Source organism: Diabrotica undecimpunctata, chromosome 1 (assembly GCF_040954645.1).
Source record: "Diabrotica undecimpunctata isolate CICGRU chromosome 1, icDiaUnde3, whole genome shotgun sequence".
NCBI lineage: Eukaryota > Metazoa > Arthropoda > Insecta > Coleoptera > Chrysomelidae > Diabrotica > Diabrotica undecimpunctata.
The window spans coordinates 79,708,083-79,727,020 of record NC_092803.1 but is presented as its reverse complement, the minus strand read 5'-3'; the positions used below and the strand labels follow the sequence as shown (position 1 = coordinate 79,727,020).

At 34.9% G+C, this 18,938-nt stretch overlaps 1 protein-coding gene across 1 annotated transcript; it reads left to right on the top strand.

Moving 5' to 3' along the window:
• The first annotated feature begins 417 nt into the window (after positions 1-417).
• LOC140432550 (uncharacterized) lies at positions 418-1,023 on the top strand. Its single transcript, XM_072520517.1, has one exon. The coding sequence runs from the start codon at positions 418-420 to the stop codon at positions 1,021-1,023; it is 606 nt and encodes a 201-aa protein (XP_072376618.1).
• Positions 1,024-18,938: the final 17,915 nt, after the last annotated feature.

Here is an 18,938-nt window from a genome sequence, read left to right as displayed (position 1 = left end):
AACATGCCTCGTGTCAGAAATAAGGAAATACGGTCGCAATGGAGCAATCAACAGCTAGAATCCGCAATTGCAGCAGTAATGAATGGAATGTCATACAATGCGGCAAGTCAAAGGTATAATATTTCTAGACGCACTTTGAAACGCTATGTAGAAAAAAATAGTACCAAAAAGGCAAAAATGGGGAGAAAGACTATTTTGAATATAGATCAAGAAAACGAATTGTCTCGACGAATTGTTAGATTGGCAGAAGTTGGGTATCCCCTCAGCAATAAAACTTTAAAAAAATGTGTGTTTACTTATTGTGAATAAAACAATTTGCCACACTTTTTTTCACAAGGAACCAAAACGGCTGGACGTTATTGGTTAAAAGGATTTTTGCAAAGACACCCTGAAATATCGATAAGGAAAGCACAAAACATGAATCCTGCTCGGGCTCAAAAATTGAACAAGTTCATAGTAAAAGACTATTTTGACAAATTAAGGGGTGTACTTCAAGAATTAGATTTAATCGACAAACCTGAAAGCATTTACAATGTGGACGAGAAAGGCTGCAGACTCAGTCTGCATCATCAACAGACCGGTCTAGCAAAGAAAGGCGCGAAACGCGTACATTTGGTTGCTCCGGAACATGGGGAAAATGTAACTATTGTTAGCTGTGCTAACGCCAATGGTACCGCTATTCCTCCTGCCGTTTTGTTTAAAGGACGGCGCATGAAGCACGAATGGAAAGATAATTTGCCTCATGGCACGTTGGCGTTGATGACCCCTAAAGGCAGTATGAATGTGGAAACCTTCATTATTTGGTTGGAGCATTTAGCAAAATATAAATTGGAGGGAAAGTGTCTTTTAATATTTGATGGAGCCTCATGTCACTTAGACATTTCAATTGTCGAAGCTGCCGAGAAATATCAAATAACCCTTCTGTGTTTGCCTAGCAACACAACTCATGAACTCCAGCCGATGGACAAAGCTGTGTTTCGTTCCTTTGAACACCACTGGGACGAACAAGTGTTGTTGTATTAGACCAAATACAAAGAACGTGATTTAACAAAGCAGCGATTTGGGGGAAATATTTTCGATAGTGTGGGACAAGGCATTGACACCTTCTAACATTAAATCAGGCTTTGCTACAACAGGAATATTTCCTTATAACCCCGATGCTATACCTGAAGTTGCTTTTGCCCCAAGTATTTTATCAGAAATTGAGAACATTGATCCCACTCCCATTAATGTACGCCAGAAAACACCATCTCCTACTCCAGGCTGTTCATATAACTCCTCTCAACAAAAAAGGGTACCAAACTATCAAAAGACCCAAGATTACAAAAAAAAAGAAATCTAGAACTGAAACATCATCAAGTGATAGTGATAGCGGACCCATTAATTTACGCCAGAAAACACCATCTCCTACTCCAGGCTGTTCATATAATTCCTCTCAACAAAAAAGTGTACCAAAATATCAAAAGACCCAAGATTACAAAAAAAAGAAACCTTGAACTGAATCATCATCAAGTGATAGTGATAGCGGACCCATTAATCTGCGCCAGAAAACTCCACCACCAACTGCAGGCTATTCAAAAAGCTCTTCCCAACAAAACTGTTTGCCGCAATACCAAAAGACGCCAATTCACATGAAAAAGAAGTCTAAAACACAAACTTCATCAAGTGAGAGTTCTGGCAGTTATACTTCGGAATCAGAAGACAGCGGCGAAGAAGTTGAATTGGCAATAAATCAGTTTCATAAAAAAAAGGAAACTTTCCTTATGAATTCTAAAAAAAATTATTTGGAGATTTATAACAAAGAGAATAACAATCTTCGAGAAGAAAAAAGTAATACTGAAGAAATAAAAACTTGCCAGGGCAAAACTTTGGACACATCGTTTACGGAAATGCTTGAGACTCCGGCAAAAATTGAGAAAAAAAATACACAAAATAGAAAGAAGGCAATAAATAGCAGAGCTATAGTGGTAAAAAAAAATGTATTTTCTACCACTAGCACAGGTCCACGAACAGATATAAATAAAGGCACGAAACAAACTCTACCAGGTGTTTGGTAAAGAAAAACAAAAAATCAGAAGACGTAGCAAAATGGTTTTGCAAAATTTGCGACAAAGCTGAAATAAAAGACATGCGACTATGCTTTATATGTGTACAGTACGTTCATGAAGAATGTGTAGGGCTGACAAAATTCGATAAGGAATCCTTTACCTGTCCTGATTGTACCCCACAATAATGTTCCTTAATTTTAAGTTATTTCAGTTAAAAATTCTTTATGTTGACATTTTAGTTTTTACAAAAAGGATTGTTTAATATCTTTGTTTGGTTAAATGTTTTTTATAGTGTCAATAAATATAAAATTTTGTAAGTATATGATGTTTTTTAATATTTATTTCCACATCATTTAGTGTTTTAGGTAAGCGCATATTACCTTCACTCGACTGGGCATATTACCTTCAGGGGTTGGCAATATGCCCAGATTGAGGGGTTTAAAAAAAAAATTCGATATGAAAAAAAAAAAAATAATTGCCAAACAATAAAAAAACTAGCGATGTTTAAACACCTAAACATTGGTATAGTGTTAAAAAATATATGAAAAATATATTTTTGTAGCAATAAATTCAAAATTCCCTTAACATGGGCATATTGTATTCAGTTACCTTACTCTGCCCCATTTCCAAAAAAAATAATCATGGAGTTAATTCCGGCTACATTTAACAAGCGGTAAAATATCACCATAGGCCATCTTCTCGTAGCTCGTGCTGTATCATAAGTGGCACATAATTTATCCACAACATCCACGCCTGATTTTGTTTCATTGTAAAATTGTATTATCTCCGGTTTCTTATCGGTTTCAGACGATACAACTGAACTTGACGTGTGGTAACTAGACAACAATATAACTGTCTTGTTTTTTTTTTTTGGTACATATAATACAAGTGTCTCATGTTTAGTATAACCAAATAAGCTATCATATTCATTGCGATTTTTGGGCACTGCAAAATCTGCCGGAATTTCTCGTCGATTTTTCCTCACGGTTCCTACGAAGGACAATTTTTGTTTTTCCAGTTCTTTTACAAGGTTCAGACTCGTAAACCAATTATCGGCAGTAATATTCCTGCCTGTGCCAAAAATTGGTTCTGCCAACCTGCATACAATTGCATCCGCAGAATTACTCTGCCTGTAAGGTCCTTCCGGTTGTTGCCCGCAATAAATTTCCATATTATAAGTATAAAAAAGTTTTGCATCACATAAAGAGAATATCTTGATTCCGTACTTGCTCGGTTTGGATGGTATGTACTGTCTAAATCCGCAATGTCCTCGGAATCCTGGCAGCATTTCATCAATTGTTGTGTTTTGTCCAAGGCTATAATATGTCTTGCAATTTTCCAAAAAATAGTTACAAATATCTCTCACTGAAGCTAATTTATCTGTTGCTTGTCTTTGAGGCCGTGTGGTTTTTTCATCGAAACGGACACATCTTATAAGAAATATAAATCTTTTTTCAGACATTGTCATTCTAAAAATATTTATACTAAAGTCATCAGCTGAAAAATAATCTGAAAGGTTTTGGTGACCACCTTTAAAAAGCTCTAACAAATACAGAAGGCCTAGAAATGCCTCCATTTCCCTCCTATCTGTTTTTCTACAGTCGCTTATACGCGCAAACTTTTCTTTCAAACCATTTATATAAATATTTGTTTTCTGCACCAGTATAGACAATATTCTGTCATCAAAAAATAATCGCCAACAATCCAATTCACTTCTGGCGCCTTTTGCGATTTGGCTTACAACACCTGGCAATTTTACTAAAATATTATGCGGAGGAGTTTGAGTTATTGCCCAGGGCCTCTTCCTCCATTTTGTTCCATCTCGACCTGCAATAATAGAATAACTTATTGTTAACATTTTTTTTTAATATTTTGTAATTGTATTTAGATAAAAAATATACTGCACGATTGTCACACTTTATATGTATTATATAAATTCGAGAGGAATTTCAAAAAAAATGAAGTGGCACATGAAACACTGTCGGTATCAGAATCAATCGACCTTGTCTCCAGATAATCCTCTGTTGACGATTCATCTGCTTCGTCGAAATCTTCTTGGGGTAAAGTATTTGTGTCACATTCACCTTCTTCGAGAACAAGACGATTAACATCTTCTACGTCTGCCGGATTCTCAAGTTTGTAAATACGATTACTCATTTTCTCAAAAGTGTCGCCAAATTATGATAAAATACTTTTTTACGTAATTGTCACAAAATAATTAAGGTCGATTATTCACAAAATACACTATTCAGCGTCAGTAAAAGACAATAAGCACTAGTATATAACTCTCATACGCCACAGCAGACGTACCAAATAGCACTGACGTGGTTGAGCTGGCTAGGTCCGGCCGGCGGACCTATTCTGTGTACGGTCGAATTTGTTCGCAAATTTCCGGAAAATCTCGGCGGTTATTGGAATGTTACTTCGGCAGGTAAAAGAAGACTGATCATCATTAGATGTCATTTAGGCTCAATCATATATATTAATTTTATTTTAAATTACAGGCAAAAAACTGGGGTCTAAGTCCACTGGACCTATACCCGACTAATGAAGGGTTAATATACTTACAGTTATTTTATTCGATGGCAGAGGATACGAAAATACAACAATGGTCACGCCACAAACAAACAAATTTAACTGTCGAGTTTTTAAAACGATCTGCTTCATATTACGTGTTCTGCCCTCTGTGAGCGCATAGGAACGTTAATTAACTAGTTAATGCACCTGAATCGCTAGTATGCTGTAAAAGTCCGAACGTTTCAAAGTACAAGGATCTCCCCTACAGGAAAACTATTCCAGGCTTTAAATAGAGGATTTCTCAACAACACAGGAATATTAAGAAAAAAGAAGATGACAATATAAATATGAAACAATATAAAGGACATCGCTGACATAACGTAAAAAACGCAAAGACGCAAAAAACTGGATCTTAAACAGAAGATACTAGAATAACTTAAAGGTTTTTTACTCACAAAGGTACTTTTTAAAAAGACCCTTTAATAACTTTTACAACTATACTGCACTGCTTTATTGATTGAAAATAACTGAATTTAATTACAATGGTATTTCTTTTTTATAAAAATTAAATGCTGACAAAGCTGCTAATGGGGATTGCTTACCTCCGTGGTTACTGCACCGTAATTAGTAGGATGCAAGCAGAAGGGATGGAATACTTTATAAGAACGATAGGGGCAAGAAGAACAGATAGACTTAAAAATTTAGAAATAAATTACAAACTTAAAATTAAACCGTTACTTGACACTTTGACACAATAAAGAAAAAAAATTAGAATTAATAGGTCATATAACACGAATGGACAATAAGAGACCAATAAAAAGAGTATGGGAAGCTAAACCAATAGGGGCAAAAAAAGAAGCCGTCGACCAGTAAAAGAATGAAATAGCGAGATAGCAGAGATATTACAAAATAACGGCAAATATTGGCAGGAAGCAACACAATTGGCGAAAAACAGAAGAGAAAATTTATCAAAAGCTAGAATTACCTCCCTCGATACCTAACGGTAGAAGAGGAACGATTATGTATGTATGTCTTTTTCTTCTTTTTATATACACATGGATCTGTCTATTATTCAATGTGCCTCCAGTAAGTTGTCATTCAATCGTTTTCGTGGTCTCCCTACTGATCGTCTTCCTATTGGGGAACTGTCTCTAGCCGTCTTTACTACTCTATTTGTTGTCATTCGGCTTATATGATCGTTCCATTCTACTTTTCTATTTCTTACCTAGTTCTTGATGTTCTCCACCTTGCATCTACGTCGTATATCTGTACTTCTAGCTCTGCCCCATAGTGTCTTACTATCAATTTTTATGTGTTTTCATCTCTGCTGTTTCTAACATCATTTGGGATGTTAACACTGCCTGGGGTGATTGTGGGTGGATTGAGTAACTCTGCGGTTACCACAGCCGCTCCCAAGCCGGATAAAATGTGGAGGGTAATTGGCAAGGTTAGCAACCTACCAATAGTAAAAATAAATATTGCTCAAAGAAACAATGTACATGTATATATCTGTATAATAGAACAAAAGGTAAAGCAGACCTTTTAGATATCAAAACCGCTTTATATTAATCTAACAAAGAACCAGGAGATGGCCAGTAGTCATATTTTACGATCTAGTCAATTCAATTTGTGTCAACCATTTCATATTATATTTGTGTTACCGTCAAAATCTGACAACGAAAAGATTCATTTTGTTTAAAGATATCACTCATAGAACCATATCTTAGTAGACCATTGCAATTCTAAATCTTCCTAAAGGTCACTAATGCATTGTCATTCCAGAGAAATTAGAAAATACCACAGAAGAAGGTTATGGCTAATAACAATTATTATTATATATTAAAAATCGTTCTGTTTATTTAAGTTCTAAGTTTTGTTAATATTTTTGTAAGTATACCGTTGTTAAAAATTAATTAAAATAATATTAAATTAAAATTTTTAAGATTTTCCCTTTTTTCAATTATGTGAAGGTTTGTTGTCTAGCCGTAGAATTGTTCTAATGTATATTCACATATCTAAAAAAACAATCACTCCCGTAGTATCCTCAACTAATACGATCTTGTTAATAAAAAATAATAATAATCCGACATGACTTCCAATAGGCAACCGAGAGCTACAAATATCAGATAAAGAAAGTTTCAAATGCATAATTGACTACCCGATTTGCTCGTTATGGTCGAATCCAATTGAAATCTTATAACTTCCTGGTGGGCACGTGTGGCATGTGCGCACGCTGTTCTGTTCTGTCATAGTCAAGCACCGAAGTAATTGTGTAACCGTAAAAAAACCACTATAAGACACTGACATCACTCGTTGACTCGGTGACTGCGATTCAATGACATCGCGAGACGTCTTACCGGAAGAATTTTATCAGATTTGAAAGAATTGGACAGTAACTGTGACAATATGACACTCGGTGGGATTTTTGAATGGCACTTGGCAGAAAAGAATTTCGACATTTAAAAAAATTAAGATTGTTTTATTTCTAACTACTGAATATCTTAACTGCTGGACAAAATAAACACACTATAAATACTATATTAAATGTAGGTACTAAGTCGTGGACTTAATTTTCGAAGTGGAAATCGAGTCGTCAAAATAATAGTATTCTTAATTAAAATTTTGATTTATTTACATCATAGATAGTAAATAAAAATAGAATGTGAATTATCACATAGGAAAAACTAGAGTCACTTTCTATTACTGACACCACACTAGCACAACTAGTAATTTCTACATTGTAAAAATCTTTAAAATTCCATTTCTTTTCCACACCAAACTTAATATACTTTTCAGAAGGACCATAACCGACAGATATAGATTGAGTTGGACGACCTGCTTTTACAACTAATTAAAGGCTAAAAGTTTTTGCTCGATGATTCGTAACTTTTATTCAGTTTGACACAGAATCAATTACGAGCACTTGCGACCATTTCCAACTTTTATTTTTAGGTAAAGTGCTGAAAAGTTACAATTATTGCATTGGACTTTTTAGGCATTTGAAAAAGAATACTCAACGAACAAAATGAAATATTACGGTTTGTTACACAAAGATCTGAATAGAAGTCGAAAAAGATAGTAAAAAGGTAATAATAAAAAATATATTTATTTCCTTTGACATTTTTGAAACAACTACGTTGAGAAAACTTTATTTTTCCTTTAAGTCTCTATTGCTGTTATTAAGGAAAGGAAAGAAAAGTATAACGAATTTAAGAAATACAGGTATAATCTCAAAATAATGCTATAATTCTCTTACCTGCAAAACAATGCATACACAACAAACATAATAAAGACCGAGAAGATAAACGAAAACAATATAACCGAATAAAAATATAAAACCACAAAATACAAATATAATTTTAACAAATACAGTTTGTCCTGTAAAAGCTGAAACCAAATACCCAGTTTTAACAAATAAGGGACAGTATATTCATTTAATTAGTAAGTATGAAAGATTTTTAAAAGGATAAAAATCATAATATATCTTGACTTCTTCCATTTCTAGAGATGTTTCATTCATTTTCTCTCCGTATTATGTCCATCACTAAACTTTGGCTGTAATATTGGCTATCACAATTTTATTCACCGCAGATCTGAAGAGTGACAGAGACTGATTAAATCAGTCACGTAGGTTACGAATCCATGGTGTTCTGCTTCGACCAAGACCTGTCTTTCCACAATCATATTTTGCCAATTATAAAATGGAAGACTCCATATCGTTCTGGGTGTCGCATAATATCGGTAAATTACTACAATTTTGTCACTTGAAACAATCACACATTTTGAAAGCTTGCAGTTTTTTTAATAAATACTAAGTGAGCGTCTAGCTTTCATATATACAATCAGCTATAACGTTCTTTGCCGTTTTTTGATATTCAGATTCCATTGGTCTCGGTCATTCAGAAGGTTCTTTGAGTATGTTTAACGCCCATGATTTCTTAAATTCTTTTGTTACTTACTCTATCTAATTTTGATTTACCGGCCGCTCTCACTACGTTTCTTTCCCACGTATTCAGCGCCTACTTCAAGTAGATCTTCAACAAAGTCGGGGACAGTTGGCAACCTTGTTGGAGTCCTTTGTCCATCACAAACCTTTTGTATATCTCTTGGCCTATAATATATATATTTTACTCGTATATTTTTATAGAGTTCTTGCACTGCCTTGATTAAAGTTACATTGATGTTTATCGTATGCTTTTCGAAGATCTGCGTATAGAGGGTGTATTGCTTGGTTTCGTGCCATTTCCTTTTTCTCTAGGTTGAGTAACTGTAAATACATGGTCAATAGTCGATCTAGCTGCTTTAAATCCGGCTTGTTCTTCTGCATCCATATCACTGTATTCTCCTTCTATTCTGTTTTTTAATAATTTTCCGTAAACTCTCGAGATAGTGCTTAGCACGGCTATTCCTCGGTAGTTGTCACATACAAATTGTATATCTTTAGCTCCCTTTTTATGTATGGTTGATATAACCAAATCATACTGCATCATACATCCTGGTTAGATGCCTGTATAGTTTGTTGGTTCCGTATTTTGGTAGTTCTGGTGGGATATTACTGTTCCCTAATGATTTTTCGTTTTTTAACATTTGACATACTTGTTTTTCTTCTCTACTGTGAATCTTAAGTGGGTATGCTATTGTATTTATTTGTACAGAAGGATGTGTTTGTGGTGTTTATAGATATTCTGTCCTTTCCTTCATCAGCAGTTCTCCAAAGTATTCGTCCCATTTACGTAGGTTAATAGGAGAGATGATATCTTCAGTCTTGTGTTTTTTAAAGAGAATAAAGTACTTTATAGCTTTTGGTACTTGTGCTACTTTCTGCTACTAAGGAATGATAAATATATTCTTCTGCAGGTTATCATGCAGGGTAAAGTCGATGGCAAAAAGGGAATAGGTAAAAGGAGGAAGGCATGGCTGCGAAATGTTCGACACTGGACAAACATGACTGTAGACGAATTATTCCACGTTGCAAAAGACAGAGAAACTGTTAGAAATGTGGTCGCCAACCTCCGTTAATGGAGCTACTTTCCAGTTAAGTGTTAATTCCTGAGGAGTTTTTCTTCCAGCGTTCGTTTTTTTTTTTGGTTATTGCCGTTCGTACCTCCCTTTGAGCTGTTTGGTATTCTTATTTACTTTAATCCATTTTTACGTTCAGAAATGTGTTGTATTCATTACATTATTCATTGATTTTTATTTTTACTTCGATATGTTCATCCCACCACTAGGGCTTTCTTTGTGCTATCTGGACCTCTGCTTTGTACGGTTTAAACCAGCGATGTTTCTTATTATGTTTCAATTAAAATATCGCTCTTCGCTGATGACACAAAAATATAAGCCAATCCAATCACTAAACAACCAATCCTCCAAATGGACTTGGACTCTATTTTAATTTGGTGTTTTCAGTGGTTACTACCCTTAAATGCGGAAAAATGTGTAGTGCTTTGAATTGGTAAAAATAACCCACTTTACATTAGACAGCCATTAAAATCTGTGTTCTCGTATCCGTGTGTGTATCGTACCTTGGTGTTATCGTAAACAGCAGCCTAACTTGGTCCGAAAAAAATTTTACCTTTGTTTGTAAACGTTTAAACTCCAGACTGTTTCTTATTCGGAGGTGTTTTTCAAGAGTTTCAATGCAATCATTCTGTAAACTCTTTACGTAAGACCGATACTTGAATACGCTGGACCAACGTGGTATCCTGATTTTGTTCGAGACAAGACTTTGTTGGAAGACGTTCAAAGAAAAGCCACTCGAATTCCTTTGGGACCGAGAAGACTTAGTATGCCTAACCTAACTTCTTTCTTCTGAACCTGAAATCAAGATAAACGCCTCATAGGTCATCAGTTTAAACTAAAAAAAGAAAACTTTTCTACAAGATCAAGACAGAACTTTCTACCAAATAGAATTTTTGAGTGCTGGAATAACACTAATAACATTGTCTCTGCTCCTTCTAACAATTCGTTCAAAAACAGACTTTACCGTTTTGTATTATAGTTAAAATATTGTTTTTCTTTTAAACCACAAATTGTAATTTTGTAATTTTTTTTTGTAATTTTGTAATTTACTAGTAGGTTACCTACTAATGAATTTTTTTTCTTTTTGGGCATAATAGGGAGGGACTTGTCCCTCTGCCCTTGCTTATGTATAATAATAATATTAATATTAATTTTTTCATACTTCGGCTACTCCTGCTGCAATCTTTAAAAATTGCTTTATAGTTAACAACAAATATGTTTCTTTTTAACTTGGTTTTGAATCTTTTATGTTGCTTATAGCTTTAACTCTTGAAGGTATAAATATATCTTTACAAATCAACGGTTAAACAAATTTAGGACATGCTAGTTTTGTTGTAATATGAAAAATTATTGGATGATCAATTCCTAATATTTTTTATGAAATTTTTTCATTTGATCTCTTTTAACATGAAATATTGTCACTTATTCCAATAAATTGTCTCCAAACGACGGATAAAATTTTAAAATTCTAACTATTTCTATGCTACTGCGGTTACTTCTTCTGTAGAGAAGATAATTACATTGTTTACAACAATAATGAATTATTAAAATTTTTGGTATATTAAATATATTTTTTAAATTCATCCTGTGTTTTTTTCACAGCGCAAACCCTTGTATATATTTAATGAAACACTACTTTTAGAAAAGTTTATTAATGTTATAAAATTTATATATAAAAATAAATTTATTTTCTCACAATTTATCAATAAAAATCAATATAAGCATCAAAAGAAATAATATTACAGCAAAAATGTCCACACAACTATACATTCATGGTTAAATAAAAAAAAAATGAAATACAATGGACCAGCCGGTTGATTCAGTGGATCAAAATTTACATTTAATAGTATAGAAAACATAATCAAGTTTTGCTATTAAAATTTATATGTAATAATAAATAGAAAATGCAACAATACAAAAGTCTTTGGACAATGAGACCTTACTCAATGCTATTTATTTATTTGTCAACAAGCAATTGCCCAATATAAATACAATATTATAATACTAAATTAAACAACTTTAAAACCGTAATTGATGACATGTCATAAAATTTACAAATAACATAGATAAAAAGAAATAAACAAAAAAAAAACAATTTAAAATTTAATAAACTAAATTACACAGCTAGTAGCATTACAACAAAAAATCATGTGCAAGATATTAATTGCACTTTAAAAAATACTTTGCTTTTCAAAGCAATCCTATCTGTATACTCATTTGCAAACCTGGATAGATAATATTTATATACATAGTTTGGTCAATGGTGGGTAATTTGAAAAAGTTTAATAAGCTTGGTTTGACTAAAAGGGACATGGAGGATAACAATTGTGGACTGAAACTATGGGAGTCTAATAAATGAGGACAGGACAATACATGGCCTACCCACCTCAGACGTCCTATCTTAATGTGTTGTACGATATCTGGTTCCTGGTATATTCTATAGAGTTCGAAGTTGTATCGTCTTTTCCAGACACCATTTTCATGTACCGCTCCATAGATTCGCCTTAGTATTTTTCTTTCGAAACATCCTAACATGTTTTCATTGATTTTTGTTAAAGTCCAGGTTTCTGAACCATATGTTAGGAGTGGGCGTATTATTGTTTTGTAGAGTTTTACTTTTGTATTTCTTAATATAACTGTAGATTTAAAAAGCAGATTAAGCCCAAAATAGCATCTATTAGCAGTGCAAGTTCTGCGGTTTATCTCTGCGGTAGTGTCATTTTCAGTATTGACGAGCGTTTCCAGGTATACAAATTCGTTAACTGCTTCGATGACGTCGTTTTCTATTACAAGTGGCCGTCGTATTTGTGGTTGCGTACCTATTTTCATGTATTTTGTTTTATTGGTGTTTATTATTAAACCTATTTTTGAAGCCGCTTCCTTTAGTGCTACGTGCGCCTCTCGTGCTGCGTTTCCCGTTCTCCCAATAATATTGATATCATCAGCATGTCGTTTCCGGTGTAATTAATAAACGTATGAAAATCTGATTGCAACTTGGTGCAAGTTTCCATGTTTATTAATTTGTCCAACTATTGCGCAATATAGTGTAATATTGCGTAGTTGGCCGGTACGCTCTTATTGTGGCATTATCTTGAGGAGACCCTTTATGGTTTTATTAGGTGGTGGAAATAAAACACATTTTTTCTAAGAAGAAAAAAACTCAGCTTCAGAGTCTTAGAAAGAAACAGAGCCCTTCGAGCAAAGTGCTCTAGGGAGCTACCCTACACGGGTAAAACCATGAGTTAGACACTACTATCACAACTGACTTGCGATCCGAAAATGTCCCATATTTAAAGATAAATTAACTTTTATATGAATCTTTTTCATTTCTCAACCAATTAAATTTAATTATACGTTCCAGAAGGAAGGGCGATGAACATCGAAGTGCGTGATTGGTGGCACTTGATGACATCCCCCTGCTTTGGAAACTCTGAGGCTGATAAAAAAAGATGATTTTATTAAAAAAACTTAAGAAAACAATTTTTTTACAAATCACATATAGAAAAGGAAAAATATATCAAATATATCATAAAATATATCAAAATGAATATGTCTATATTGTCAAATCTACTTACAGTCCTCTAACACACACTACACTCGCGTACACTCGCGTAGCGCGCACTTGCAGTGCACAAAAACACTCACAGGCGGTGGTCGGTGTTGTTGACAGTATCTGCAGGTCCATCCTCGACGACGTGCCCTCGTTCTACGGCGGCTTCGTCCTCTCTAGCTGTACATTTCCCATCTGCATGTCGCCGGTGTGTCGTAGGCGAGTTTGTCTGGGCCTCCGTGGTGCTCTGGACCACATAATGGTAGGGCAGGCAGTGACTGGCTACTGCGGAGACATCCATTGCATCAGGTACTTAGCATCAAGTAGGCTGGTTCGTCGGAGATATGGCACATCGACGGTTTCAGGGCTGCAGAAGGTGGATATCGGCATGTTAGTTTGGTGTACTAACATCCAATGCTTCTCACCGCTGTTTTCTTGAGTGGTTTTGATGCAGGCATCGTGTTGGAACTGTTTGCGATTTTCGATCGCGGAGCATGAGAACTCTGACACCTCGGAGTCGTGGTAGAGTTCGTTGAAGGTTGGGCGCCATGTCGTCTCCGGTATAATTAATAAACGTATGAAAAACCGATTGCAACTTGGTGCAAGTTTCCATGTTTATTAATTTGTCCAACTATTGCGCAATATGGTGTAATATTGCGTAGTTGGCCGGTACGCTCTTATTGTGGCATTATCTTGAGGAGACAATGCCTTTATGGTTTTATTAGGTGGTGGAAATAAAACACATTCTTTCTAAGAAGAAAAAAACTCAGCTTCAGAGTCTTAGAAAGAAACAGAGCCCTTCGAGCAAAGTGCTCTAGGGAGCTACCCTACACGGGTAAAACCATGAGTTAGACACTACTATCACAACTGACTTGCGATCCGAAAATGTCCCATATTTAAAGATAAATTAACTTTTATATGAATCTTTTTCATTTCTCAACCAATTAAATTTAATTATACGTTCCAGAAGGAAGGGCGATGAACATCGAAGTGCGTGATTGGTGGCACTTGATGACAAGCATATGCTAGGATTTGCACAGATTTGTTATATATTGAACCGGTAGTTGTGATTTGTGACGTACGTATTACTTTTTCCAGAGCCAGATTGAATAGTATACAGGAGAGTGGGTCTCCCTGACGTAGTCCGTTATTTTTTTTTAAAAGGTTCAGAGAGTTCCTCCTGGATTCGTACTTTGCATTCAACTTTTTCAAGGGTTAGTTTGGTTAGACTTATTAACTGATTTGGTACTCCTAGGTCCATCATTGCTCTAAACAATTCTCTTCTATTTACAGAGTCGTAAGCTGAATGGTAGTCTTTAAATATGTGGTGCGTGTCTACACCGTATTCCAGTGTTTTCTCTAGAATTTGCTCAGGGTTGAAATCTGATGAATTGTTGATTTACCACCTCTGAAACCAGCCTGGTATTGTCCTATTATTCGCTCTGCATATGGTGACATACGATGGCATAGTATATTGGAGAATATTTTATACGCTGCATTTAGGAGCGTAATTCCTCGATGGTTAGAGCATTCAAAGATTTCAAAGAAAGAAGTATTTCAATATTCCAATCATTGGGAAGGGACTTCTGTATCCATGTTTCTTTTATAAGCTGCTGTAGCGCTATTATGATATCGTGGCCACCTTCTTTATATAATTTCGCTGGGAGATTATCAATCTATTCCGGGTGATTTGTTTCTGGCTAGTTTGTTTACAGCGTCTTTAACTTCCAAGATCGTTGGTGGATCCTCCTCCCTCTCGTCCGCTCCGCTTACCTCACAGCTTTCGTCTTCCGGGTTTTCTTCTTCTTCCTCTATATTAAGTACCTGGTTAAAATATTCCGTCCATCGGTTTAGTACGTCTGTTCTTGTTGTTAATAGATCGCCATTTAAACTTCTACATTGATTTGTGTTTGCCTTAAATTCTTTTCTGTTGATGTTAACTTTCTTATACAATGTTCTGAATTCTTTCTCTCTGTTGAGGTTTTTGATATATTGAAGTTCCTTTTTTAAGTAGTTTCGTTTCTTCATTCTGTGTATTTTCTTTTCTTCTCTTCTCTTTGTCTGGTAATTCTCTATACTTGTTCTAGTTCGGCGGGTAAGCATTTTTGCATAGGCTTCATTTTTTTCTGTGTTGCGTCTTTGCATTCATCGTCAAACCAGTGATTTTTTCGGGTACAAGTTTCTGTTCCTATTTCATCTTGTGCTGCTGACTCAATATCTTCCTTTATCCTGTTCCAGTAGGAGTCTATATCTCTCTGGTCTTCTTCGCCTAGACTTTGATTCCTTAACCTGTTGGTAATATTTTCTCAGTACTTTTTGCAACAGTTGCATCTCTCAGCTTCTGTACATTCCATTTCTTTCTATCTATTTCTATTTCTTTGTTGGAGTTTGAAATTCTAGCCCTTAGTGTTGAGATCACTAAACAATGGTTTGAGTCTATGTTTGCGCCTTTATAACTTCTGAAGTTTGTTATGTCCGTTCCGTGTCTTAAATCTATTAAGATGTGATCAATCTGACTAGTTGTTCTTCCATCAGGGGAGGTCCAGGTTACCTTGTGTATATTCTTGTGTGCAAAATAGGTGCTAGCGACGGTCATGTTCAGTGCTGCTGCTAAGTTTATCAGTCGTAATCCATTATCGCTACTGATGTTGTGTAGGCTATGCATTCCTATAGTCGGCATAAAAACTCGCCCTCGTCCTATTCTTGCATTCATATCACCTAGCACTATCTTGATGTCATTTCTGGGGCATCTTCTGTAGGCTTGTTCTAGGTCTTCGAAAAACTGTTCTTTAATGTCTTCTAGTTTGTCGTCGGTTGGTGCATGTGCATTAATTAAACTGTAATTAAAGAATTTACCTTTTAAGCGTAAATAACACATTCTTTGACTGTAGGCTTTAAAATCAACAACTAGGCCTTTTGTTCTTTGGTTTACTATAAATCCCACTCCATCTATGTGTTGGTTTTCATTGCAGCTGTAATATATGGAGTGGGTTCTCTTGTCAAGAATGACTGTTCTTGTCCATCGCATTTCCTGCGGTGCCAAAACATCTACTCTGTACATGTTCACTATGTCTAGTAGAGACGCGAGTGCTTCAGCTCGGTACAGGGTTCGGGTGTTCCATGTTCCTAATCTTAATTCCATTTTTCGTTTGCAGTGTCGTCGTCGTAAGTTCCGTCCGGCTAATAATTCTTGAGGTTCCGTAACATATGATTTTTACAGGAAGAGGTTGTTAGCCTCTAGCCTAACCCCCAACCTGGAGGGCCATACCAGTCTGTTTTGGTTCACGGGTGGTATTTTATTTCCCACCTACCCGCCAGTCGTAGGACTGGTTAGGGCGTTCCCCTATCCACCACCTAGGGACGCGTCCGATGGGCGACAGACAACATCCACACGGATCGTCAGCTGTATGGTGATCCTTAAATGAAATAAATCTTAGGAATTTATGTTGAACTCTCTCAATAGCCTGAATATAAACATTATAGTGGGAAGACCAGACACGTGAACAGTAAACCAAGTAAGGTCTCACTAATGAACAGTATAATTTAATGGTATATTAGGTTTGCCATTATTTTTATTACCAACAAATTTTAATAGTGTCCCTGAGAGATGATTGAGTTAATACAATGTAATCTCGATAACATTGTTATTGTAAGAATTTACATTTAGATATATAGAAAACTCATTACAGAGAGTGGGGGATTGAGTTCGAAGATATTCTTTGTGAACTTTCTGCTTCTGAATAATTTTAACTTTGAGATCTGGAGAAAACCAAACCGGAAATTTGTTTATTGGATGCTTTTTAATAGGGACATAAAGATCAATTATTAAGTATACAAGATGGTAAAAATACTGAAAATATCATTAAGAGACTTATTTTTAAACAAATTATCGCAATTAAATTGAGAAAGAAAACTTGTAACTTCTAGGATGTTATAAGCAAAAATAGGATATTACCTGGTCAAATACTAGTTAACCAACAACCTATAACACAAATCACCAACTTTTGTTATCTAGGTGCAAACTTAAATGAACAGTGGGACCAATCGACGAAAATTAAGATAAGGATCGAGAAGGCAAGATCAGCTTTCGTCAAAATGAAAAAGATCTTTAACAGCCACGATATAAAATTGGAAATAAAAGTTCGTTTACTAAAATGCTACGTATTTTCTGTTCTTTTATATGGCGTGGAGTCATGGACCTTAACTGAAACATCACTGAAGAGACTCGAAGCATTTGAGATGTGGTGCTATAGACGCATGTTGAGGATTTCCTGGATAGACAGAGCTACCAACGAAGAAGTACTACATAGAATGGGTAAAGAGCGCGAACTAGTCATAACCATAAAACGTCGCAAACTCGAATACCTGGGCCATATAATGCGCAATGAACAACGATACAACCTACTTAGAACCATACTTCAAGGTAAAGTGCATGGGAAAAGAGGCCCAGGATGAAGAAGAATATCCTGGCTTCATAACCTGCGAAAATGGTTTAACTTAACCACAACCGGACTTTTCTGGGCAGCAGTCAACAAAGTCAGGAATAGTGTTAGTGTCCAACATCCGAAACGTATAGGCACCATAAGAAGAAAGGATGTTCATCGCATGGAAATTTCTATAAAAAGTGTCACCAGTCAGTCGAGGGTTGTTAATACATGATTTACACTGAAATTCAAAAGAGATAGGTGAATTATGAATATTCAACGGAAGTAGGACTATTTCTGCTGTAAATCTCTATTAGTAAAAGCTGCTGTCCGTTTGTTGAATTAAATGGCCAAATATATGGCCTAGCTGTAGATATGCTTTATTGTCACTGAAAATTGTACAACTTTATGGACAAAGCTTACAAAAGGTCAAAAAAATAATAACAATTAAAATTTACTAAAATAACTCACTAATTTTTAAGTACTCATTGCAATTTAATGGAAAGTTTTTTATTCACTACTTAAACTAGGAGAAAACGAATATCTTTAGTCTTTTACTGGATAAAATGACTAACACCTAAAAAGAATAAAAAAATAATTTAAATATTTCTTAACTTCATAAATAAATTCAATGATTTATTGATTTACATTATAAAATAACCCTGATAAAATAGCAACAAAATACCTTGAAATAAAGAACACAATATAACCTCAAAATATGAACTTTGACAGTAAATATCTTAATACTTTGATACTCTTACCTCACAAATTCACGAACAAGCCATAAAACTAATCGCACAGCATGGATATATGGAAGCGAAAATCCTTATTTATTCTATTAAATATTAAAAATTCAATGTTTTCAAAGTCTTATGGGAGAAATACATGTAAACGAGATTTGTTTGGAAAAGTCTTCTAAGCCCCGCCCATTGTGACGTCAGACTTAGGTAGTCTATTTCTCTTATTTTCCATCTTTTAGTCAATTTTTGTAGATACTATGATTTTCTTTAAATATTTTAATCGCATTATTAATCGCTTACTCCTTACGAAATATATTTGACTTGATTTTGTATTCCGTTTAACATATTTTACCAGCGACAATAAATCTTAACTTCCTTTTAAAATTATTCACATATTTTAAAACATGTGATAGTTATTCTAGCCGCGTATTTACTAAAACTACTTGCAGTGAATAGCAGTCTACAAACATTACACTATTCTGGTATTTTAAAACAACCATAAAAATACCACAGTGAATATAAAATCCTTATTTATAGAGACGACTAGAAGTCACATTACTTTAAAACTTATATTTATATTTTTTGTATATAAACTGCAATGTTGCAGACGAGAAATTGAGATAAAATCTGCCGTCTTCGG